The sequence below is a fragment of the Salarias fasciatus genome, chromosome 22 (assembly GCF_902148845.1).
Source record: "Salarias fasciatus chromosome 22, fSalaFa1.1, whole genome shotgun sequence".
Lineage (NCBI taxonomy): Eukaryota > Metazoa > Chordata > Actinopteri > Blenniiformes > Blenniidae > Salarias > Salarias fasciatus.
The window spans coordinates 1,339,870-1,365,930 of record NC_043765.1 but is presented as its reverse complement, the minus strand read 5'-3'; the positions used below and the strand labels follow the sequence as shown (position 1 = coordinate 1,365,930).

Below are 26,061 nucleotides of genomic sequence, written 5' to 3'. Positions count from 1 at the left end.
AAAACAAAAAGCAGCAACGCTGATTGGCTCGGCCGTTTCACAACCGAGTCGAACCCCCTTCAATGGGTCCCGACCCAGACTGAGCCCAGCTCCAAAATCCACACTGGAGGAGGAGTGGGCGGGGCTGGGTTACGAGGCCAGCCTGGCAGACAATCAGTCACTCTTTTCCCTGAGCACTGCCTGGCAGGCTGCAGTTGAAAAACCATTTAAAAGACAGACTTGGATGCGTGAAGCTCAATGGAGGACGAACATGAACAAAACAAACAGACTAAATCATTCTGGTGGAATTTTTTTTAATTTTTTTTACCAACCAATGTAACATCTTGAAGCCCTCTGAGGCAACTGTTGTTGTGATACTGGGCTATACAAAAATAAATTGATTGAAATTGATTGATTGAATTATGAAAAAATCAAGCACTGCTCATCCCACAAATGCACGATGCTCAATTCAATCAGAAAAGTTCATATAAAGTGGTTTTCTCAGGGAAAACAGATCATCTTCACAAGTGATTTCAATGAAATATGAGAAAATTCATCTTTTAACACATTCAAGCAGTCAAAGATCACAGTGGCTAAGCTAACAGCTGACTCGGCTAGCTAGCTCTCCAGTGGAAGGTTCTCTAGGTCCCCGACGGTGGAAAAGAGATGAAAACGCTGTGCGTTCCCATCAGGGACATGCTAAACCAGAGACCAGCTGGCAGAAAGAAAACTCGAACAAGTGATAAAAACATTTACATTCTGCTGTCGACAAAGTTTATAACAGTAATCATGGATTTTATTTATAACGCATTTCACATTTGTAGGCAAATCTCAAATTGCACAATCAAGAAGACAATAAAAATAATGACAAACAATTAGAAAACAGTAAGACAGTATAAACAGTAAACGCAATCAGCAGCAAAATCAATCAGGAAAGGCAGAACGTAGTGAAAAGGTTTTCAGCCTTGGACCTGGGCCAGGTCCTGAGTGGGTCCTGAGCCGGGTCCTGGGCCCGGTCCTGAGTGGGTCCTGAGCCGGGTCCTGGGCGGGGCTGACGGTGCAGCTGGCCTGACCGGGTTCTGGGTGGAGGAGGTCAGTGAGGTGGGGGGGGGGGGGGGCTGCACCGTGCAGACAGTGGTGGGTGGAGAAGGATTCTGAACTGAAAGCGGAGGTGAACAGGAAGCCAGTGGAGGGTGTGAAGGATGGGGGTGATGTGGTCCCTCATCAGGACCCGGGCAGCGCTGGTCTTTGGAGGCTCCGGCCCGGGACCCTGATGAGGACTCTGATGTCGTCAGCATAGCGGTGGAGTTGTATTCCCTGCCTGGTAGGGGGAGCATGTAGATGATGAAGAGGGTTGGACTGAGGACAGAGCCCTGGGGGACACCACAGGGGACAGTGTGGGGGCGGGACTTAGCGTCCCCCAGGGCTACGAACTCAGTCCTTCCTGTGAGGTATGAGTGAAACCACTGGAGGGCGGAGCCAGAGATACTGATGTGTTGGAGGCGGTGAAGGAGGAGGTGGTGATCAACAGGGGGAGAAGGACGAGGAGGGAGGTGGAGCCGGGGTCACAGGTCATCAGTAGGTCATGTGTGACTCTGATGAGAGCTGTCTGTGCTGTAGGAAGGGCGGAAACCGGACTGGAATTTCTCTACAGATTGATTGATTTAACATGGTTGTGGAGCTGGATGGAGACAGTTCTTTCAAGGGTTTTGGAGACGAAGGAGGGTGGAGATGGGTCTGTAGTGGGACAGAGGTTCAGGATCCAGAGTGGATTTTTTTGAGGAGGGGCTTGATGACGGCTGTTTGGTGGGGGGGGGGGGGGGGGGGGGGGGGGGGGGGGGCAGGTGGATGCTGCACTGTGGGGTAGAAGAGAGATAGCTGTGTGGGGGCAGACCTCATCGAGGATGGAGAAAACATCCGGCTGTTGTCTGGTCTCAGTAAGACAGAGAATGTTTACATTATTTCCTGTGGAGTCGTTCATGATTCCAGCTTCATTCAATAACGACTGAACATTGAAGAGTTCCAGAGTGGAACGGGAGGCGGAGTTCAGTCCGTTTAGGAGGCGAAGGACGCTGTGATCCACTCCGGGTTTTCTGTCCAGCAGACCGCCGTCTTACTGATCTGACTTACAGGTGGAGGAAGACTGAAAGGCCAGAGGTGGTTCTGCTGTTCTGGATTCTGACGAGGCTCGGCTGAGCGGCTGAATCACTGGAGGATTTATTTTCAATCGTATTTCTGTATTTCACTTTTTAAATGTCTTCAGGTTCATTTTGGCTCCAAAACATGAACGAGCTGCAGGGTCAGGGTTTCTTCTGGAGGTTCTTCGGTTCTGTCCGTGTTCCCCGCAGGCCGGCATCTCGTCACACGGACCTCCCTGAGTGGTTGTCAGAGTCTCGACCGTCGTGGCTCGACTGATCGGCTGCAGAGATCAACGGATCGTCACTCGTTCTCACAGACGGTTCTTTAGTTTCTCAAATGGAACCGTAAAACCAAAAGATCAGACACAACGGAAATTTGGAATTCAAGGCACTTCTAGAACCTGTCACAGATCTGGAACATGGAGGAGTTCTAGAACATGTCAGATCTAGAACATGACAGCGTTCTAGAGCATGACAGGGTTCTAGAAGATGATCGAGTTACAGAACATGACAGATCTTGAACACGACAGACTTCGAGAACATGTCATGTTAAGGTTCTGGGTATTTGAATAACTGTGAAGGTCTCATACTCACAGGTGACACCAGAGTCCTGATCCAGTTCCCACAGAACCTTGAGAATCTGAGGAACAAAGCAAACAACGGTTGGAACCACTGGACACATCGGTCTGAATCTGTTTGTTTTTTCTTAAGTCCTGGAGCAGCGGTTTTCAAAGTGTGAGGCGTGCCTCCCCTGGGGGGCGCCAGAGGGTTTCAGGGGAGGTCGACGTATCATGCACAGAGAGCATGGACTCCCAGCAGCCCCGGAGGCTGCGGTCTGCTCTGGCGCCGCTACAGAGCCGCGGACCGGAAACTTTCAGCAAGGATCCTGTTTCCTCGCTCCGGAGCCGCTGCTTCAGTCTAAACAGAAACAAGTCGGTGCCAGATGGAAAGTAGATACGTGTTCCTGAATCCGTCATTTCAAAATAAAATCTGTGTTGTGTTTTTGCCTTCACATTGTTTTTTGTAATTCTTCTGGAAGAACATATGACAAACAACGCGATCTGATCATTATCTGCATTAGAAGAATGAACGATGTTGTACTTAATCATTGTCGGAAAGTCAAACGACACCAAAACTGCACAAATCAAAGCTCCATGACCGGAACGGCTGTGTTGCCAGATTGGACGGGTTTCTGCACAATCAAGCTTCTCTTGAACCTGAGGTGGGTTGATGGAACGGCTGTGTGTTTGTGCCGTGTTTTTTTTAAATGCAAATCCGGTTTTTACAGTTTTAACATGCATTTTCTACAGAGATGGAGGTCTGGACCGCTTTCTATTGTTGGACGGTTTTAACATTATATTTGGGGCAGATCTGGCAACCTCCATCAGCTGACAGCAGACACATCAAGACTGTGTGAGTGACAGAGCTGCAGAGTTGGACCAGACAGGGGCTTCCAGTGTGAGGCCGGTGTAGTTTGGTTTTGAGCCCCAGAAAATCTTTTATTTCACACAAAATGACTTTTCCTTAGCGCCAAAAATAAACTATGACCATGTTAATGCCATTTCTAGGGTTTGGACGAGCTAAAAAAGCAGGATACAGCCCCTTCAAAGGACCTATATCATGCAAAATCCACTTTTTTAAGGTTTTCAGCATGCCACAAAGTTGATTTCCCTTTAAAACCACCCCCAAATGTTATTTGCCTTCATCCAGCATGTCTGAGTAATCTCTTCCAGTCTGCTGCTCTCTACAGCAGCCCCTCCCTTCGGGTAGAAAACAGCTCGTTTGAAACTCTTCAAACCTAACTACGTCACAAAAGTTGAACTCCTCCCCACCACTCTTCTCCCACCCCACCCCCACAGACAACACCCCACTCTCCTCTGACCACCACAGGTGGCTGTAGTTTGTTGTAGAAAGTAACGCCAAGAACGCACTGGACGCGGAAGAACGTCTCCGCTCCGGCGCTTGGCTGTTCGCACTGGAGGCTGTCTGCTGCCTGCTCTCCGCTGGTCACATCGACTGCTCTCGGCTGATCCGTCAGCTCTCGGTTTTCACATTTGTTCCCTCTGTCTCGCTCTGCCAGGATGGATGTGTGTTTTGGTGACCTGTGGAGAGACTTTTTCTCCTCCTGTCCTCTTTTTTTCTGCATCACGTGAATCTCTGTCGCTGAGTGTGTGTGTGTGTGTGTGTGTGTGTGTGTGTGTGTGTGTGTGTGTGTGTGTGTGTGTGTGCGTGTGTGTTTTTGTTTGCTTGATTGGGTGCGTACGTGCATGTCTGTTTGTGTGTGTGCCCGTCTCTTTTGTGATTAGACCCAAGTGAAATTATAGACCAGGGGTCGGCAACCTTTTTGTCATGGAGTGCCAGTTTAAAATTTTCTCATCAATGTGTGCCATGATGAACTAAAACGCAGTATGACGATACTGTTGCTCAGACGATATGAGCAAGCCGGTAAAGGGGGCCACCATGCTTTTGAACTTCTCTTTTGGGAGGCTCGCTATTCCACACTTTGAAAACCCCTGTTCTAGAGTACTGATCCATCTCAGCTTCCCCCTTCAGTGAGAACTTCCAGTGTGGAACCGACTTCAGCTGTTGAAGGAGTATCTATCGAGAACCGACTGAGAGGAGGAAGATGCTCTACCGAAGCCTCTGGACTCCTCACTGTGTTCCTGTTGTCATGGAAACACTCACCACTCATTAGATGGTCAGACACAGTGGCTCCATCGGTACCTACACACACACACACACACACACACACACATCAGAGAGCTGCACCACAACAACCTCAGGACATCACAGGAACACGAGCAGAGCAGTGTCGGTCGATAGAACTCATCATCTTACCTGAGTCGGTTCCTTCTCTTCCTGTAAACACAGAGAACCGAGACAGATTTTACCCATCATGACGTCTTAAAAGCCACCAGCCATCTGACCTTTGACCCCGTGGAGGCAGGAAAGCTGCTTCAGGTCAATGATTGACAGGTGATCGACCTTTGATTCCTTTTAGACGTTTATTTTAAACTTTGATCCAGTTTATGAGTTTATGCCGTGTCCAATCTTTTAAATGAAAAGCTAGCATTAGCACACGTTAGCCACTGACAGCATGCTACATTCAAACTCAGTTCCTTTGTCTCAGAATGGTAGCATTAGCAAGACTTGGCTAGAGATAGCATGCTACGCTAGCACCCCGTGTCTCTCTTTACCTGTGCATCGGCATCGGTCTGGACATGTTAGACATCCTGCCATGTACAGAATCCCCAGAACAAGGAGCACAACTACGACCACGGCCACGACAATCATCCCGATGGGGGGACCATAAGATGGTCCATTCGAATCGTCAATCGTGCGATCTGGAACACAGAACATCCTCATGAATTCTCTCCTGAGAACTCCAAAACAAAAACACATTCCCAGTTTTTCATCTTGTCTACGAGCTAGCTGTTGATTCGCCTCAGAAAAGTCCAATAATCTCCAAAATACATTAAACCGGAGAAGGGATCATTAAATAAACTCCTTTCAGAGCACGAGGGGGCGTGTCTTCACTACGCAGCCAATAGAAATGTGTGACCTTCTTAGGGCATGTTCACACCGACTTGGGTCGAGCCAGGACCCCTTTTTGGAAGTGTGAATGTGGAAATCAGCCTCTTCATAAATAACTGAATGGTGTTTTCACCGTCGAACCAAAAGGGCGTCAAACCAGACAGAAGCAAGTCCGGTGCGGGAAGGTAACGCGATACTTGTTCCAAAATAAGTGATTTCAAAATAAAATCTGTGTCGTGTATTTGCCTTAAAGGTGCATTAAGGAGTTTGCACGTTTTATGCGAAACAGCGCCCCCTGCAGGCCTTGGGCGTAATGCAGCTTAGTGAAAAACTCGTCCCTGTGGCTCACGTGCACGGAAGAGGGGAACTCCGTCTTCGCTCGTTTAGTAGCGCTCAGTAAGATGTCAGTGTCTTCTGCCTGGTGGAGTCTGTGTGGAGCTGCAGTGCTAGAAGCCAGTCTGTTCTGACTTTCTGGAAGATCCTGCTCAGTTGTTGCTCACTAAGCATCTGGCGGAGTAATGGCGGACAAAACGAAACCTAACCAGCCGGAGCGCGCATTACGTCATTCCTTTCAAATTCTCCCCAAAAAAACTCTGGAGCCGGACCGGCACTGTGACTTTCAAGTGACAGTTTAGCCTGTTAGAGGTTCTGGTGATGAATATGTCAGGGCTCATTGGACACAGCATTAAAAATGTGTAACATATTTATGGTGGAAAATAAGTATTTTTAAGGTTGTAAAACTCCTTAATGCACCTTTATTATTCAATTTTTTTACTTTTTCTGGTAGAATATAGAAGAAAACAGTGATGCATTCATTATACACATTAAAAGAATGAACGGTTTGTACTTCGTCACTGCAGAAAAGTCAAATGACACCAAAATGGCACAAAACAGCTCTGTGACCGGAGCAGCTCTGTGTTGCCAGATTGGGCGGGTTTTGGCCAAATCAAACTTATTTTTTAATAGTCCTGCCGGTCGTGGCTCCGCGGGGCCCGGGCCCCGGGACTGCCGGGGTCCCCGGCCGGGGCTTTCCTCTGCCCCGTTTCTGGACCGGAGCGTGGGCGTCTGCCTGGGGGGGCGGCTTGGATCCGGGCTCTGTGATGACCGCCGGCTGTCTGGGCTCTGAGGGCCTCTCTGGCCTGCTTCTGGCCTTCTCAGGGGTCAGAGGTCATATATGCATGATCACTATCACCATCACATTTGCATGATCGCGCTGATTGTTTATTACTCTTCACATACTGGGTTACCTTGTCTTCTTGTGGTGGTTAGAATAATGGTGATCTGTAGTAGCCCTCTCTTGATGCACGCCCCGAGTTTACTACTAGTTACTACTAGTTACTACTAGTTACTACTAGCTATATTCTCAAAAAAAAAAAAAAAAAAAAAAAAAAAGGTTTGCGGCGTCCTTGCACTTCCTTCCTTCCCTACACCTCCTTATGTTGTTGTGGCCTCGTCTGTTCACTAGGGGAGAGAAAAAAAAATATGTGTGTGTACATATATATGTATGTATGTGTAAGTATGCATGTGTATGTATATATATAAATTTATTATAAATCATATTTGATGAATTGTAAAATTATTACTGTAAAATTATGCTTTTTGCAAAATTCTTGCACAAAAAACAAGGTCCCTGTCCCCGGCTGGGGGCAGGATGATCATGACAGAGTACTTTTGAATTCATTATTGCATTATGCGCATAATGCGATTAATCACAATTAATCACAGAAAAATTGTGATTAATTGCGATTAAAAAATTTAATCGTTGCCCAGCACTTATATATATGTATACACACACACATCTATCTATCTATCTATCTATCTATATATATATATATATATATATGTATATGTGTGTGTGTGTATATATATATATATATATATATATATATATATATATATATATATATATTAGGGCTGTCAAAAATAACGCGTTAATGGTGTTAATTTATGTAATCAATCTCATTAAAATTTTTGATGCAGGTTAATGCATACGCATCATGAGAAGCCTCACCTCTACCAGCGGTGGTGGTAGTGCACCCGCATGGAATGCAGGCTGCTGTTAAAGCTTGTGTCATTTCCAATGTATGTATCATTTTTTAACAGAGCTTAAATGTGTCAGTCTGGTTCGATACAATAATATAATATTAGCATAAAGCAATATAAAAATTTATTTATGAGCTCCGCCTTCGTCTCATAGACCCCCATGTTATCCGAAAAAGCGCCGGTCAGCGTCAGCCAATAGATTTCGACCCTTCCGCTTTGTCATGCTGTCAATTGAAGTGTGCGCGCAATATTTATTTTATTTGGAGCCTTAAATATAAAACACATCACATGTTGAATTATATATAATCATGTTCTGTTGTTTGTTTATTAATGCAATACAGGAAAAAAGGGGATATTTCAGACATAGTTGGAAATTGCGATTAGTTGTGATTAATCATGATTAATTAATTTGTAAGCTGTGATTAATCTGATTAAAAATTTTAATCATTTGACAGCCCTATATATATATATACACACACATAAATAATCGCTTCTGGTTCTGTCAGTGTTTGTGTTGGTTGTCGGCTCTGTTTTGGTGTTGTCTAGATTGGGGGTTTGGGATTGTTCTTGGTTGTGTGTGGTGCGTCGACAACACTGTTTTGTATTGTGAATTTGTACATAGGTTGTGCCCCCCCCCCCCCCCATGCCGGATGCCAGCTTTAAATAAAGGCAGCAGCAGGAGGAGACTCAGTCTCATCCTGCTGCTAACATTAAAATCTGTTCGGATAGTAAAAGGCTACAATCATACAATATTGCACGCCCCAGCTGCCCAACAGGACAAGGGGAAAAAAAAAAAAGCTTATTTTTTTAACACGTCAGACAGGTTGATGAAATGATTATGTGTTTATAACGGGGTTTTTTTTAATTATACAAATACGGTTTTGACGTGCATTTTCAGCCGAGATGGCGGTTTGGGCTGCTTTCTATTGAGTTAAACGGGTTTCATATTGTTTACAGGGGAGAGCGACAGATCTGGCAACCTCCTCCAGCGGACTGCAGAATCACCGCAGACGGAGCTGCGGTGATTCTGTTCTGTAGACGGAATGCAGCCAGAAGAACGGTGGTTCTGTTGTCCATGATTTTTCTGCAGACCGTACAAATCGCTGACTTTCAGAAGGAAGAGCGGCTCTCCTCTCCGCCGTGCTCGACGTGCGCTCAGAATAACAGTTTGTGTCGTGCGCTGCGGAAGCCTCACACGGACAAAAGTGTGGCAAACAAGGAAAGTTGGCTGGACCCGGGGAGCGACCGTGTTCTCACCGCATCTAGATCGAGCCGGGGACAACCTCCGACCTCCTCCTCGAGGTGGCCCCGGCTCCACCCAGAAGTAGGTCAACCTAACATGAAAAATGTGTCACACTGTCGCTCCCAGCTCGACCACGTCAGTTAGGTCGAGCCAAATACTTTAGTGTGAACACAGCCTCAGCCCCGCCCGCTACAATAGGAACGACAGCATTAGCTGTTGTGCTATCAGCTAGCAGCCGTGGAGGCGTTCAAAGGCAGCTTGGAATTTTAGATGCTTGTGAAATTTTAATCTATGGGTTTTAAATTCACTTCCTGTTTCTGGGACTCAGACTAATGGCTCCTACCCCAAGGCTTCTCGATGTAGAAACCCGATGCTTCATGGAAGACTTGACAGGTGTAATCAGACGGGTCGGACTTTAGAATCTCCACCCAGTCCCTCCTCTGGAAGGTGTCGTCTTCGTTGGGACGGACGCCGGTGGTCTCCAAGCCGTCTTCTTTTTCCAGGATGTGTCCGTTCCACTTGATCTGCAGGGCGATATCTTTGGGATAGAACCCGGTGGCCATGCACCTCAGAACCTCGCTGTCCGACTTCTTGGATGGGGTGGCGTACACGAACACATCGGGAGGTTCTGGGGAGGGAAACATTTCAGAAAGACGCAATTTGACCATCAACGACTCGGGGAACAAGATCCCTCATGTTTCAGTCACTGTATGAGTTTGTTTTTCTACTGCAGGAAATAAAGCTTCACTAATTTATTCAGGGAAAAGAGCAGAACAGTAACTGATGTGGAATAATGTTTTGTTTTCAAGTTCTCAGGAACACAGTGTGAAGGCCGCTCTGTTTTGTCTGAAGTCACTTGGAAACAGCGTCTGCTCGTCTCGTGAGCTCTCGCTATATGAGATGGCCTGGCTGGAAGTCCTGCCAGAGTCGGGTTGGATTCTCCTCGGAGCAACAGCCTTGCTCTCAATCAGCTGATCTGTGTGTGCTTCCTCTGCAGTCCTCAATAAATCCTCCTTGTGCAGCGTCAACACCTTGACTCGTCATCTTTGGCTCTGATTAGGGCGGGGCAATATGGCAAAAAAAATGATCACAATTTTTTTTTTTCATATCATTCAATCTCGATTATAATCACGATATGTCATATTGTTTTAAATCAGTTTTAAAGCATCTGCACTGAAAACTAAAACTATAGAATAGTTTAAAATTTTATTAACAAACCAAGTAAACAGCAATGCAAATTAAATAACAATCTCACTTAACAGTGCAGTAAATGGAAAAAAAAAATCTAGCACCAAGATAATAAAATCTTGCGATGCACCGTTTTTTTTTTCAGTAAAAGAGAAGAACTGAACGATCGTTAGTTAAAGTGTGACAGTTTCCAGCCCTGAGGATTTTTGTTTCTATGAAAGATTAAAAAACTAAAGAAACCGCCTGGGGATAATGAAGGTGCTTTAGAAAGTAAACATTATTTTGATGTTCTGATGTTAAATATGCTGCTGCCATCATTAATGCTTGCATCAAACGTACAAAATTTTAATAATCTAGATTGGACAGATTAGATTTAAAACGTAACAGTACAAAACTACAATGATATAAAAAAATGGACAAAAGTAATGGCGTGTGATCGTTTTTCTCCTCTTACAATGTTGCTCGTACGGTGCAGTGGCCTGAAAAGACGACACTGGCTACGTTTACATGCCGTCAATATTCGTGTTAAGATAAATATTCTGGTTCCTGAAACATAATAACCCCAGGGAGATCCTCATTCAGACCACGGCGCACAGGCGACGCCATGACTGCATTTACACTTCATGCCACTAGGTGTGCTGTTTGCATGTTCAACCTTATTTTTCACAGACACCACAGAGCAAGAAGGGCGCTGCAGCCGCTGCAGGCTCTCTGCATGTTGTTAGCGGCAAGACGTGGCAATATCTTCAATGATGCGATGCACCGTTTTTTCAATAAAAGAGAAGAACTGAACGATCGTTAGTTAAACTGTATCACAAGTAGTTCCTGGACTCAAAAGACCAGATTCCTTGCGGATCGGTGTGCTAGCAGCGGTGAGCTAGCAGCCTCATCTTCAGAGGATAACGCCAAGGCATGGCTGACTTCATCTGCTTCTCTGCCCTCAGCTCCACGTTCAGCTCCATCTGTTTACTTCTCAGACAGCTTACAGGCAGAAGCTGAGCAGGAAAAAGTCGACTATGATTGGCTGTGGTCACGCACATTTCTGCCATGTTTGATCTAGTAAATGTGGTCACAGCTGATCACCGTGATCGAATGGAAATTAATCACGATCACTAATTACGATCATATAGTCGGCCAGGCCTAGCTCTGATTCACCAAAAATTCCACAACAGTAACTTTGGGACATTTACAATTAAGGCTGTGACTTTAACGCGTTACGATTAATTAATTTCAGGAATTTTAACGCGATAAAAAAATTATCGCAAATTGTCGCGGAACATTTGTCACCAGACGAGTTTCACCCGCACATATTTCGCTGTGACACAACAACGAAACTGCTCCCGACTTGGTGACTTTCTCGTTAAATCTGGCGACTTTCCAAAGCCTCCTGGGACTTTTTTTGTCAAAAGCGACTAGCAACAAATTTAGCGACTTTTTCTGGAGCTCTGGAGACGTGACAGGACGTCTCGTTCTGCAGCTGCTGTCCTCAATGAGCTGCGGGAGCTGCGTGAGCCCCTCCCCCGTCCCAAAGCACTCACAGGCGGCCGGTCTCAGCAGCGCCCCCTGCTGCAGGCAGAGCAGAGAGCAGACCCACACCACTCCTCCACACTTCAAATGAATCGCGTGTGTGCAAATACGCAGCTGCTCACTCGCTGACAAACCAAGAATCAACAGAAGAAAGTTCATTTGTAGTTCTAAACATATTTAGGGTGTTTTTTTAACTCACATTTTGCTTCTCCCATGACGTTATTCCTCTCTCCTACAGCGTCCATTACAATTACATGCAAATTAGGTAACGACCTCATCTAGCAACTTCTGGCGACTTTTAGGACAGCCAATAGGGACTTTCCTTACTGGGGAGTTGGCAACACTGCTCCCGACGACAGCGCACTGCTTGGTCTCGTGCACAGAAAATTTAGATTTAAAAAGCCAGCGGATGGCAGCGTGGATAAAACCAAAGCTGTATGCACATTGTGCAGCAAAGAATTTGCATCCCATCGCAGCACATCGAGCCTACTATATCATCTGAATGCTAAGCATGTAGCAGCAGTGGCCAACACGCAAGCCTGGCATATATGGAATGAAATCCCTATCAAAATTCAAGAGCATTTTAAATTGATTTGAGGGCAGCATTGATCGATTTCATTCTCGGATTTCGTGATATTGTCTCTCAGAACTCTGCTCTCGCGTTCAAACTGTGTCCTCGCGCTCGGTTACGACGCTGCTCGCGCAGATTTCCTGCGCTCATACTCAAACTCCTCTTCTTGCTCTCACGGAACTTGTGCTCTCTGCTCTGCTCTCGGATTTTTGTTGTATCAACGCTGTCAGTCAATAGAAAGCCGGCTCGCTCTGACCAATCAGATGATCCCTGTTTGTATACGGGTGCGTTCGCTGTTTCTGAGGAGCGTCGCACACGGGCGGACACTCTTTCAATGGGTTTTATTCACTTCCTCCCTCCGGGGCTGGAATAAACATGATTTCTTTTATTTTTTACTACTGTTGGAGTAAAATATCATTCAAGACACACAACAGTGTCCAAGCTTCTCATTACAATGGCTATATTGTATAATAATGTTGAAAGAGTGTCCGCCCGTATGCGACGCTCCTCAGAAAACAGCGAACGCACCCGTATACAAACAGGGATAATCTGATTGGTCAGAGCGAGCCGGCTTTCAATTGGCTGACAGCGTTGATACAACAAAAATCCGAGAGCAGAGCAGAGATCCGTGAGCACAAGGTTCTGCGCGAGCAGCATCGTAACCGAGTGCGAGGACACAGTTTGAGCGCGCAGAGCAAATTTGAGCGCGAGAGCAGAGTTCTGAGAGAAAATATCACGAAATCCGAGAACGAAATCGATAAATGCTGCTCTCAAATCAATTTAAAATGCTCTTGAATTTTGATAGGGATTTCATTCCATACACATACAGTTAGAGTGAAAGAGGACGTCACTCCGACTACTTCAAGGACCCTCGCCCAGCCCAACAAAAGTTGCACTAATCAGTGTGTATTGGTTTATTTGTCTTGGTTAAATTCCTCCTTCCTTGCTGAAAAAATGAACAGTGTTTTGTTGCTTAAGCTCATGTATCACTATATTGATTCACTATACCAAAATCCATTAGAAAAAGAAAGGTTCTCACTGATCTCGGGTCAAATATCGTTGTGCGATTAATTGAGATTAATTAATTACAAAGGCCCTAATTAATTAGATTAATTTTTTTAATCGAGTCCCACCCCTATTTACAATAAAAGAGTACTCTATTACTCTAAACGGTCCATACCATCTGGTGAAGGTCTCCTGCAGCTTGTATCGTCTCTACCTGGACTTTCTCTCTGAACTATATGAAACATTGTGATGTGGATCACACTGTGAGGTCGTTTCCGACACACACCTGTCAGGCAGGTACAACTAAAACCCTGTGATCAATACACACCAGTGGTGAGGTCTGGTTTGGACTCTGGAGGTTTTTGGCGTCACTGTAGCAGATTCTTATGGTAAACCTGTCGGGTTATTAAATAAGTGTCTTTGCAGTACGTTCCCTGCCTGGCTGAAGAACAGACGACCTGGACGTCACTTACTGGCGTCTCTCAGCTGCTTCTGTGAGTATGTGACGAACTTGGACAGCCAGTCCATGCACTCCTTCTCCAGGTAGCCCTTGGTGTACTGCTTCAGCACCGGCATGCTGTCCCACTTCCTCTTGGTGTGCTCGGCCGCTGGGATGTGGGCCACCCACACCTGATTCTTGTCGTCGAAGGACAGGAAGTCGTCCCCGTCGTAGTTGTACATGTCCACGCCGCGGACGAACTTCAGCGAGCCGTCGTCCTGCGGCTCGCCTTCGCAGCCGTGTAACCACTGCAGGACGTGGACGTCTGAGGGAAGACGGCAAGCAAGTGAGCGTAGGTTTGGTCTCTGAACCACATACCTACAAGCTGTGACGGCCATTTCTGTGAATTTAGGTGGCACTAGAGAGCACATTTTGGCACTGAAAGAGCTAAACTTTAGATTTTCTTACATTTTTGGATGTTCATGGTGTGCGTGTCAAATTTGTTGAGTTTTGAGGACAGCGAGACGGAGACGAGACGCGGAGCTTACCGTCCTGGCTCTGGTTCATTCTCTTCATCAGGATGTCGATGTTGACCTTGAACCACTGCTGCTTGCTCTTCCGGGACTGCGTCCCCTTCTCCCAGTAGTCTTTCGGAAGCCTGTCCTTCATCCAGTCCTGCTTGGGGACCTTCTCCTGGTTGCTGCTGTCAAAGTAGTCGATCATCCTGTCGTTCAGGAGACCCATGGCCGTGAACTCGTGGATGCCCGGCAGGTCCACCGGTTTGGACAGAGCCGTGTAGATGTAGGTCAGCTTATGAGTCTCTGGAAAAACACAATCATTTCTGTTAGACGCCTGAAGCCTCGTCCAGACGACAGGACTGAAGGGTCAGAGGTCATCAACCTGTCAACACATCACACTGCGCCGCACAAAAACCATCCTGAGATCTATATTTTACACCAGTGTTACGGCCTGGCTCAAGACCGCAACAAAAACAAGGAGGGGACAGGACAACGGCATGAGATTTAAATACTTCATTTAATCACTAAGTAGGTCTCTTCTTTCAGTATAGATGAGAGCAAAACGCAGTAAGCTGTAGTGCATGTTGTTTGCAATCAGTAAATGGAATCACCAGCAGGTGAGTGTGTGTGGTGTTGTAAAGGATAGATAGATAGATAGATAAAAACTTTATTAATCTCCCAAGGGAGAAATTCCAGTGTCCAGCAGCACACAGATCATACACATGCAAATAAATAACAGTACAATAAATACAAGTGCTCAGATTGTACTTGGTTTGGCTCAGGCACATCTGTTATACAGCCTGATTGCTGAGGGGATGAACGACCTCTTGAAGCCTCAGTTCTGCAGCGCAATGACAGGAGCCTGTTACTCCGCTCACTTTTTTGAGCTGCAACTGTGTCGTGCAGTGGATGTTTGGAGTTCCTCAAGATACTCTGCATTAGAGCCCCCATCCTCCTCTCCAAGACTGCTCCAGCAGAGTCCACCTTCCTCCCCATCACAGACACACACCTCCTGATCAGTCTGTCCAGCCGATTGCTGTCTCTTTTTGTCATACTGCCGCCCCAACAGACAACCCCGTGCGGACGTACTTGCAGGAATCAGTATAAATGTGCATGTGAGCATATCAGTAAGTTAACCTGTGAAAGAGGTGGCGTGGCAGACCCACACGGTAACGGACCCCAGCCTGCCCCCGACCAACGAGAACGGATCGACCTTCGTCGTAGGACCCGTGTTGCCACATGGAATATCCAGACACTCCTTCGCCCCGAGCTGCCCCCCTGCTGTCCCGAGAGCTCTGCCGCTACAACATCTCCCTGGCAGGGCTCTGTGAGGTCCGATGGCGAGGTAATGGCAAAACAACAGCAGATGACCATTGCTGCATCTGGAGTGGCCCCGAGAGCCAGACCCGCCATCATGGTGTGGCTCTTGCCATTCCAAAAGTCCTCCGGAAGTCCCTCATCAGCTGGACACCTCCAAGCGACAGACTACTGTCTGCTGGCCTCCTCCACCACCACGGCGAGATGGCAGCGGTTGTCGCCTACGCCCCCACGGACGTCGCTGATGAGGTTGTGAAGGACGCGTTCTTCGACCAACTCCATCAGGCAGTCAGCCGAGCTCCACCCCACGCCACCATCATTCTCACTGACGCCAACGCCACTCTGTCCAGCAGCGACCGGTTCCACCTTCATCCACAGGAAAACAATCGACGACGGCCACCGCCTCCTCCTCCGCCACCATAACAGCCTCTGTGTTGCCGACACCTGGTTTCCTCGGAAACAAATCCATCTCTGGACGTGGTACGGCCCAGATGGCAGAACCAGGAAGGCGCTGGACCACATCCTCATTTCTCAACGCTGGAAGTCATTTGTCACCAGCTGCCGGGTGTACAGAGGAGACCGCCGTCTGCTGGTGGCCCGGCTGAAGCTAAAGCTCCGAGCCAACCAGCACCAGACCCTGCCTCGCCCCGACTCCTCCCGACTCAACGACCCCGACACCGCCACGGACTTCAGTCGCTCCACCCGCCGCACCCTTGATGCCCTGGCCCCCGACAAAGTGACAGACAGGGCGACCTTCAAGGAAAGTGTCCTCCAGTCAGCTCACAATGTCCTCGGACGCTATGACCGTCCCCGAGAGAGCCCTGGACATCAGAGAGGACACCAAACATCATGGACCAGCGGCGTGAGGGCCGGCTCCGAGGCCACCTCACGGAGTATCGGCGACTGAACCGCTGGCGCAGTGCGGCCATCGCTGAGGATCGGGAGAGGTTCTGAAGCAGAAGCCCGACAGCTTGAGTCCGCCGCCAACAACAATAACCTGAGCCGAGGATTCAGTCTACTACGCCAAGCTCGTAGCGGTCCACACATAAAGACAGCCTGGGTAAAAGATTCTGATGGTAATCTCATTACAACTGAAGCCACCTGCCTCGAGCGCTGGAAGGAACACTTCAGCCTCCTCCTGCAGCACAGCACCATCCCGGCTGATCCCGCCCTCCTAGAGGCTGCCAACGCTGCCCCGCCTAGCGCACCCTGCTGCACAGACCCTGTAGCACCCGGGGAAGTGAGAGCTGAACATCAGGAAAGCCCCCGGCGTCTGTGCCATCACCGGTCAGATGCTCACAGCCGGCGGCGATGCCACAGTGGAGCAGCTAACCGATTCATCAGGTGTGGGAAACAGAGCAGCTGCCACCGCCTGGACCAGAGGGTCATCCTGCCCTTCTGGAGACGAACCACCGCCTGGACCAGAGGGTCATCCTGCCCTTCTGGAGACGAACCACCGACTGGACCAGAGGGTCATCCTGCCCTTCTGGAGACGAAGGGTGATTGGCTTGTCTGTGGAAACCACAGAGGCATCACCCTGCTCTCCATCCCTGGCCAGGTCTTCACCAGGATCTGGCTTCACCGTCTCCTTCCAGCGACCAGAAGCCGCCGCCGTCCCCAGCAGGCTGGCTTTATCCCCAGTCGCTCCACAGTCGACCACATCTCTGCCGTACGTCTGCTGATAGAGAATACCCGTGGATTCCATAAAGACCGCCATCTGTACATCGGATTCACTGATCTGAAGCCGCCTTCGACACCGTCTGCCACTCCTCACTGTGGAACATCCTCCAAACCCTCGGAGCTCCGCCCAAGACCATCGCTGTGTTCCAGCTGCTCTACGGCAGAGAGTCCTGATGTTCATATCAATGGTTTGACTCCAGCTGGTTCACCATCTCTAGTGGCATTTGCCAGGGCTGCGTGGCTGCTTCTGATCTTTTTAACTGCATCATCAACCATCTCAGGGTTTTCACCAGACCTTTTCAGTCAGGGCGCCCCGCCCGCGCTAAATTCTGCACCGCCCAGACAACGGAGAGGGAAAAAAAATCAATAAATGAATGCTGCGCTCTGGGTTCCCAGCAGTGTATTGTTCGCAGAGACTCCACGTGCTCTCTCTCTCTCTCTCTCTCACTCTCTCTCTCCGCCCACTCCAACAGTCCCACAGTCCAATGCCTCACGACAGTAGCAGCAGCCGCAGCAGCACCCCACCGTGCTCCCTCCTGGCCAAACTTTCTTCCTGCAGGAAACACTGCATCTGAGGTCCCAGGTATGCAGGCGTCCCCGGAGTGTCCTTCAGCAGCGACCACCTGACGGACCTGGAATACGCTGACGACCCCATCCTGCTCAGACAGCCTGCAGTCAGCTGAGACGCTCTGGGCTTTACAGTGAGGAGGAGCACAGCACAGCTCCAGGGGAGCTGGACTGAAACCAGGTTCATGCATGTCGGTGATGGACCAGATCCACCTCCCATGGACCAGATCCACCTCCCATGGACCAGATCCACCTCCCATGGACCAGATCCAGATCCCATGGACCAGATCCAGATCCCATGGACCAGATCCACCTCCCATGCAGACTGGGAGCGACATCTTAGAGCCTGTCAAGAACTTCGTGTACCTGAGGTCCATGCTGACAGACAGCGGGGACCTAAAACCAGAGATTGATCGCAGACGAGCCCTGGCAGCCCCTGCTCTGCAGTCCCTCTGGAAACCACTGTGGAACCAGACCATCTCACCAAGACCAAGCTCCGGATTTACAAATTAGCCGTCCTCTCCATCCTGCTTTATGGCTCAGAAACGAGGCCCCTGAACGACACTCTGGCCGCAAGAACCGATGGCTTTGATAGCAGGGCTCTGAGAACCATGGAGAACATCAGGACTCTGAGAACCATGGAGAACATCAGGTGGCCCAGCTAGTTTCCAATGAAGTGCTCAGAGCCACAGGCCAGCCCCGACCATCTTCCTTGGTCACACAACGCTGTACCCGCTGGCTCGGCCACGTCCTTCGTCTACCCCAGAACATCCAACACGAGCCGTTCTCCAGTTTGACCCAAAGACCTCAGGCTGGAGACGACCACGAGGGAAGCCCCAGACCTGATGGACGACCTCCAACAACACAGAGTTGCTGTGGAGGAAGCAGAGCAGCTGGCACAAGATCACCAGCACTGGAAAAACCTGGTTAATCCGGTCGGCTTAACGCATTTTTGAGCATATTTTATGTTGAAGTACGGAGCACAAAAATTTTATTTTGGCTTATTTTATTGTCTTTAACGGGCCTGTGACAGTCAGGGTCTCTGTTAAAGGGGCTGTATCCTGCTTTTTTAGCTCGCCCAAACCCTATTATTGGCATTAACATGGTAATAGTTTATTTTTGGCTATAAGGAAAAGTCATTTTGTGTTAAATAAAGGATTTTCGGAGGTTAATTCTGAAACCCGGAAGAGAAAACGCTCTGGTTCACTGAAGATACCGCCTCTCCCCCTGTGGACTTTGACTGACAGCTACTTCAACCAATCAGCACTTCAATACGTCATGCATTAGCGTCTCTAAGGGTTAGCTTTAGCTCTTTAGCTTTAGCTTCTCTACACACAAAGACACGCGAAAACGTCTTTTCCTGTTAGAAACTCACCAAGCGCAGACCCTTCGGACCCTTCAGACCCTCCAGACCCTTCAGACCATTCAGACCCTTCAGACTCTTGCTCTTGATTGATTGTTGCTTTCAGACGATGGTTAAAGTTTATCTCCGTAATCGGAGATATAAAAAGCAGCAACGCTGATTGCTGAGGGCCTGCGGGGGGGGGGGGGGGGGGGGGGGGGGCTCCTCAGTGGAAAATGTGAATCAGCTGCTGCTGGTCAGAGGAGAGTGGGGTGTTGTCTGCGGGGGTGGGGTGGGAGAAGAGTGGTGGGAGGAGTTCAACTTTTGTGATGTACTTAGGTCTGAAGAGTTTCCGAGCTGTTTTCTACCTGAAGGGAGGGGCTGCTGTAGAGAGCAGCAGACTGGAAGAGATTACTCAAACATGTGTGGATGAAAGGAAATAACATTTTGAGGAGGTTTTAAAGGGAACTCAACTTTGTGGCATGCTGAAAACCTTAAAAAAGTGGATTTTGCATGATATAGGTCCTTTAAACAAGTCTGTTTAAATGTTGAGTGTAAAGAACAGCAGCTTTTATTCAGGCGTGTTAATCAAGATAAACTGATCTGTGAACGCGGAAGGGACGTGCGCTCCCGCGGCAGGGGTTGATAACTTTGACAACACCTGCAATAAAAACGAAAGTTACGTATGTAACTACGGTTCTATGAATCCCGGATGACCGCCAGAGGTGGTGCTTCAAGCACTGAATGATCATTCTTGTGTATGCACATGTCGAGAATAAATAACAACAACGTCACCTGGTGACCTCCGGTGACCTACGTGAGTCTATAAAGTCACGTGACACCGGAGACTCAGTCCCAAGAACCTTCTCGCGCAGCACGAGGATTCCGAGGGACTGAACGCTCTGGCGGTCATCCGGGATTCATAGAACCGTAGTTACATACGTAACTTTCGTTCTATTTCATCCCTCCTGACCGCCAGAGGCGGTGCTTCAAGCACTGGATGACTAGTGTCAACAAGGTCCCGAGGAATCAATGGACCCACTCATGCACCCACCTCAATCAATTGAAGGGCGATTCTGGCGCAGAGCGCCGTCCAGCGGTTGAGCAGCAGCCATGTTGACACGGTAGAACCTGGCGAAAGTGTTGACTGATGTCCACGACGCAGCGGCACACACAGCCTCCAGCGGCACCCCGCCGTCACCGCCCAGGAAGTGGAAACGCTCCTGGTGGAATGGCACTTCACCCCCGGAGGCAGCGGCTGACCACAAAGAGCATAGGCTTCCGTGATGACACCCACCACCCAGTGTGACAACCGCTGTTTAGACAGTGCCTGGCCCACCCGTGGCCCGGCAAAGCACACAAAAAGGCTGTCAGACCTCCTAATAGACGCTGTCCTCCGCAGGTAGGTGGACAGAGCACGCACAGGGCAAAGGTGTTCACAGGAAGAACCCGAGTCAAAACGGGCCAGGTCCAGTGGCCCCATAGCAGCCGCCGAGGGCACCTTAGGAACAAAGGAGGGGTTAGGCTACAAAGTAACCCCCGAACCATCCGGACGCCATCGACAGCAGGACTCATGGGCCGAGAGGGCCTGCAATTCCCCGACACGTTTAGCCGAAGCCATTGCCAGAAGAAACGCGGTCTTCATCGACACCCATTTGAGGCCCACCTCGGTCAGCGGTTCGAATGGCGGAGAGCGCAGTGCCTCGAGCACTAATGAGAGGTCCCACGGAGGAACCATACGGCGGGTCGGAGGCTGCAACCGCCGGGCACCTTTTAAAAATAAGGACATTAATTTATGGCCCCCTATAGTCGCACCATCCACCTCAATGTGCCAACAGGAAATGGCCGCCACATATACCTTCAGGGTAGAGGGAGACCTCCCACTTTCCAACAGGCCCTGCAGGAACGACAGAATCGACGCCACCAGACAGCGTACAGGGTCCAGTCCCCGCTCCTGACACCATTTATCGAAGATCTTCCACCGATTGGCGTACAATGACCGTGTGGAAGGCGCCCGTGCACTAGTAATGGTGTGACCCACGCCCCCGGTGAGCACAGAAAAGTCTACCCCGGGCCTTGCAGCGGCCAAACCCAGAGCTGGAGGCGACTGGGATTGGGGTGCCAGACACAGCCGTTCAACTGGGACAGGAGGTCTGCCCTGCAGGGGAGGCGCATCGGAGAGGCGCAGCAGAGCCTCCGCAACAACGGAAACCAGGTCCTCCCCGGCCAAAATGGGGCCACCAAGAGAAGCCTGTGGCCCCCCTGGGCCACCCTGAGGAGAGTCGGGAATATGAGGGGCAGAGGAGGGAATGCGTACAGGAGCTGCTGAGGCCAGTCGTGTGCCAGTGCATCCTGACCAAGCGGACTGGCACTGTCCGCCAGGGAAAACCAGAGTGGGCAATGCGTTGCAGCTGCGGACGCAAAGAGATCCACCCGTGCCCTGCCGAAAGACCTCCAAATCAGAGTCACGACGTGGGGATGCAGCTTCCACTCCCCTGGCAGCAATGACTGCCGGGAGAGGGAGTCCGCCACCTCGTTTTGCGGCCCCGGGACGTACGCTGCCCGGAGCCCTGCCAGGTGAGAATGCGCCCAGGTAAGCAGCCGAGCCGCCACCTGAGTCAACCTCACAGACCGTGTTCCCCCCATGTGATTGATATGATAAACCACAGCCGTGTTGTCTGAGCGCACTAGGACGTGTCTGTCCCGCAGACACGGAAGCAACTGCCGCAGAGCAAGAAAAACTGCGAGCAGCTCCAGCACATTGATGTGCTCGCCTCGGAGCCGATGGGACCATGTTCCCTGCACCACACGGCCCTGCCAGGTCGCACCCCAGCCCATGGATAATGCATCCGTGTACACAACCTCACGGCGCGCTGGTGAGGCTCCCAGCTGCACACCACGGTTGAGCCACAGGCCGTCCCGCCACGGAACCAGGGACAGGAGACACTCCCGTGACACACGCACCCTTGTGAGCCTGTGAGCGAGCCGTGTCGGATCCAGCCGCAGGCCATTCAGCCACATCTGCAACGGGCGCAGGTAGAGCAGTCCCAGAGGAACAACAGCCGAAACTGAAACTAGTTTCCCCAAGAGGCGCAGGTAGCAAACAAACGGCAGCCGTCGTCCTTCTCGGAACACAGCCAGGGATTCCACGACGTCCCCCACCCGCTGAGGGGACGGCCAACCCGTCATGGCGACAGTGTCCAGAGCAACCCCAAGAAAAACGGTGCTCTGTGTGGGGTCCAACCTGCTCTTGGCATAATTCACCCTGAACCCCAACAGACGAACATGCATCAGGACCGTCTCCGTGTCCCGCACAGCCTGCGCGCGTGACGGTGCACAAATGAGCCAGTCGTCCAGGTAGGGCAGAATCTTCAACCCCTTTGCTTGCAACGGTGCGAGGGCAGCTGCCACCACCCTTGTAAACACCCGTGGAGACAGGGACAAGCCGAAGGGGAGGACCCTGAACTCGAAGTGCCGTCCCTGGAAAGCGAAGCGCAGGAACCTCCAGTGGGGAGGGGCGATCGGTACATGAAAGTATGCATCCTTCAGCTCGATGCTGGTGAACCACTCGCCCTCTGCCACCGTGTGGAGCACATCCTTGGTGCGCAGCATGTGAAAAGGTAAAACCTTTAAAAACCCGTTCAGACCCCGTAGGTCTAATACCGGTCGCAGGTCCCCGGTCCTCTTCGGGACCAGGAAATACCTGGAATAAAACCCCCTTGGATCCCGCAGGGGGTTCACAGGCACCACCGCGCCCTTGTCCAGCAAGGTCACAATTTCCCATTGTAGCACCCGGGACCTCGCCGGGTCCGGAATGTGAGTGACCCGGACCTGGCCCGAAACAGGAGGCCGGCGGCGGAACTGCAGCCTGTAACCGCCGGAAATCGTGTGTAACACCCAACGATCTCGAGTGTTGGCGGCCCAGTACCGGAGCTGCTCCGGGGTAAAACAACCCACCGCCGGCCCCCCAGACCTATGGACGGCCCCCACGGTCCTTAGAGGACCTGGGGGGCCGCCGCCCCCTCTGCCCCGGTTGAGGCGAACGAGAAACCGGGGCTCCCTGTCGATCGCTCCGCAACCTAACCGACCTCGAAACGGGAAGCCGAGGAACAGTGAAAGGGTCAGAGGAAGGGGTGAAGACCCTGGGGCCCGGCCCCTGTGAGGCGAGGCGTGTAGGAGCCCGCCGGTGAAGACCCACCAGCTGTTGCCGCGTTTGGGTGGCCTGCGCCGTACGCTGCAGAGCCTCCAGTGCAGCAGAGCCAAAAAGCTCACCCGGGAGGACAGGCAGACTTCGCAGAGTTCTCCTGCAAGACTCCGTCAGGGGGGACTGCGCCAACCAGACCTGCCTCCGAGCCTGAACCAAGGTAGACAGAAGGCGACCTAACTCCCGGGACATGAAGGCAAAGGCCTGTAGGGAAGCATCAACAAGGCCCTGCGTAGGGGAGTCCACCCCCACCGCTTCCAGAGACGAAGCCAGGCCAAGTAACAGATGGGACATGGAGTTACCAATCCGTCCCATCCGAGCCCCCGCCTCATAAGCCCTGCAGAGCAGCTCATCAGTAGCTCAACATTGAGGACGCGGGCACCTAGCATCCGTTCTCAAGGCCTCATCTGGGGGCACAATAAGGGAGGCCACAGCAGGTTCAACAGCCGGCATACGGTCCAACCCAAACTTAGCGGCCTCTTGTATCGAAGCCAGGGCCCTACCATCAGCGGTAGGTTTCGAAAAGGCCTTCGTATCAGTCCAGCAGGCCTGAAGCTGGCCAATATATTCCGCCGACGGCGGCACCAAAAAAGCCGTGGCAGAAGCCTGTCGTCGAAAAAAGGCACAGGATGCAGCCGACTGCGTAGGAGGTGCGTCAAGATGCAGACGTGCCAGCGCTGTGCGAATCGCGGATACAGCAGCATTATCCTCACTCCTCACGGAAGAGGCGGAAACCTGAGAGCCCCCCTCAGAAGCCTCGGGGCTCACATCCGGCAGCCCAAAAAACTGCGAGTCAGAGTCCTGAAAATGGGAATCTGACGCCGCAACAGATATGGCATCTTCCTCACAAAGAGAGGACGAGTCCCCACTGGAACGTGCAGGGGCCTCCTGGCAACCCTCCGCACCCTGAAGAGCCTGGAGGAGAGCCTTCATCTGAGCCAGCTCAGACGTCAAAGTATCAACCTTCACCGCCAGTGAAGAAGAACGCTCCCCTTTGGACCGCTTCCGTGGAGCAGCAGTGTCACCCCCAGCGGAGCGTTTACGTGGGGCGGAAGAAGCGTCTCCAGCAGCGGAGCGCCGTACCGCCTGCGCAGCAGGGAGCGGAGCAGAGGACGACGCAGATGTCCATGCCACCGAACCCTCGAATGCGGCTAGGCGAGCCGTACGCAGCGAGAAGGGCATCACGCTGCAGTTCAGGCAAGCATTTTCAGTGAGGCCCTCCTGCAGGTGGGCCACCCCCAGACAGGAAGGGCACAGATCATGCCCATCGTCCTGTTGGAGTGGAGCCAAACAGTCCCGGCAACAGGGAGAATCAAGCATCTTGCACAAACCGGGGGTCAGACCGGGCGTAGACGCCACTACGACCGCAAAAATTAGCCACCAAACACAGCCACGTGAGCGAACACGCCACCCGTGGAGACCCAAAAAGGGAAGGAAAAAAAACAAAAAACAAAACAAAAAACAACCAAGAAGGAGCCGGACACGGCAATAAACCAATTATCACCAGACAACCAGCCGAAAACAGCCGCAGCAAAACAGAAAGTCACGCCGAAAACGGCAACAGACAAACACAAAACCGCTTCCAAACCGTAAACGGTAACAGGAAATACTCACCACGCTGAAGCAGGACGCACCACACAGCCACAGGCAGCTCACGCAGCCCCGGAGGGCGAGCCGTGCTCGCAACACCGACCGCACGCAGCTAGGTCACGGGCTAACAGCAGTGAGTCGCAAACAGCAGCCGTGGGTCCCAAAAAACACTCCAAGCAGCAAAGTACTCGACCATGCGCGAGAAGAACAAAAGGGACTGAGTCTCCGGTGTCACGTGACTTTATAGACTCACGTAGGTCACCGGAGGTCACCAGGTGACGTTGTTGTTATTTATTCTCGACATGTGCATACACAAGAATGATCATTCAGTGCTTGAAGCACCGCCTCTGGCGGTCAGGAGGGATGAAATAGAACACCTGGACAGAATCCACACTTTCCCGAGGCTGGCTTCACAAACACTCCGTTTAAACAGTAAAATCTGAGAGAAGAACACTGAGAGGAAGAGAAATAAAGTCTTTATGCTGTTTCTCAAAGAAGGAATTTTCATTTAATCTCACCCTGAGTAACATCTGGACATTTACATGAATTTCAACAGGAATTCTGAATAATGAGTTAATTAATGATAACATTCTGGAAACAGAAACCATTTGTGAAAATAAACTTTAGGAGAAACTTCGAAAACAAGGTTGAATTTTAAAGACATCTTTGGTGCTTTTACTTTCGCTTTTCCGGGTTTGAGAATAAATGAGGAACTTACCGCAGTTTACCGCCACAGCTGTCCCCAAGAGGACGAGCAGAAAGAGGGGGGACATGTTGACCGTCCAGGCGGACCCCGTCCCGCTCCCCGGACCAGCTTTATTCGCCTTCAGGACCGACTCTCCCGCCGGAGTGACTCCGCTCGAAGCGTCTGCTGCTCGGTCTCCGCTTCCTGCTTCTGCCCGCTGCCAGATGCCTTCAGGGTCCCTGGGACAAACGGGGCGGTGCTGCGTTCAAGGACCGCGGCGATAGGCGGCCGATGTGATCAAAAATACGGCGTCAAATACGGCGTCAGAAACGGCGTTTAATTGAATTATCAAACACTTGTTATATTTACATGAGCACCAAAAATCTGACCTTTCTGATTATTGAAGTTTGTTAGTTCTTTACAGAAAAGACATAAAAACCAAATTATAGATCAGCTCAACCAAGACAAAAAGTGCACTTGACCTCTGTGCA

At 50.4% G+C, this 26,061-nt stretch overlaps 1 protein-coding gene across 1 annotated transcript; it reads right to left on the bottom strand.

The window, feature by feature from the left end:
- Positions 1-397: 397 nt before the first annotated feature.
- LOC115409197 (H-2 class I histocompatibility antigen, Q10 alpha chain-like) lies at positions 398-25,802 on the bottom strand. Its single transcript, XM_030120258.1, has 9 exons — positions 25,604-25,802; positions 14,216-14,488; positions 13,702-13,992; positions 9,281-9,565; positions 5,315-5,461; positions 4,956-4,976; positions 4,803-4,841; positions 2,712-2,757; positions 398-2,398 (listed from the first exon to the last, which is right to left on the bottom strand). Exons 1-9 carry the CDS (start codon positions 25,656-25,658, stop codon positions 2,365-2,367), a joined length of 1,191 nt encoding a protein of 396 aa, XP_029976118.1. The 5' UTR covers positions 25,659-25,802; the 3' UTR covers positions 398-2,364.
- Between the last annotated feature and the right edge of the window lie 259 nt (positions 25,803-26,061).

Bases quoted from the DNA above. Each gene is read 5' to 3' on its own strand.
- LOC115409197 (XM_030120258.1), bottom strand. From the start codon at position 25,658: ATGTCCCCCCTCTTTCTGCTCGTCCTCTTGGGGACAGCTGTGGCGGTA. The intron at 9,566-13,701 runs GTAAGTGACGTC...TTCCCTCCCCAG, and splicing joins GAAGCAGCTGAGAGACGCCA to AACCTCCCGATGTGTTCGTG. The intron at 2,758-4,802 runs GTGAGTGTTTCC...TTTGTTCCTCAG, and splicing joins GTCTGACCATCTAATGAGTG to ATTCTCAAGGTTCTGTGGGA.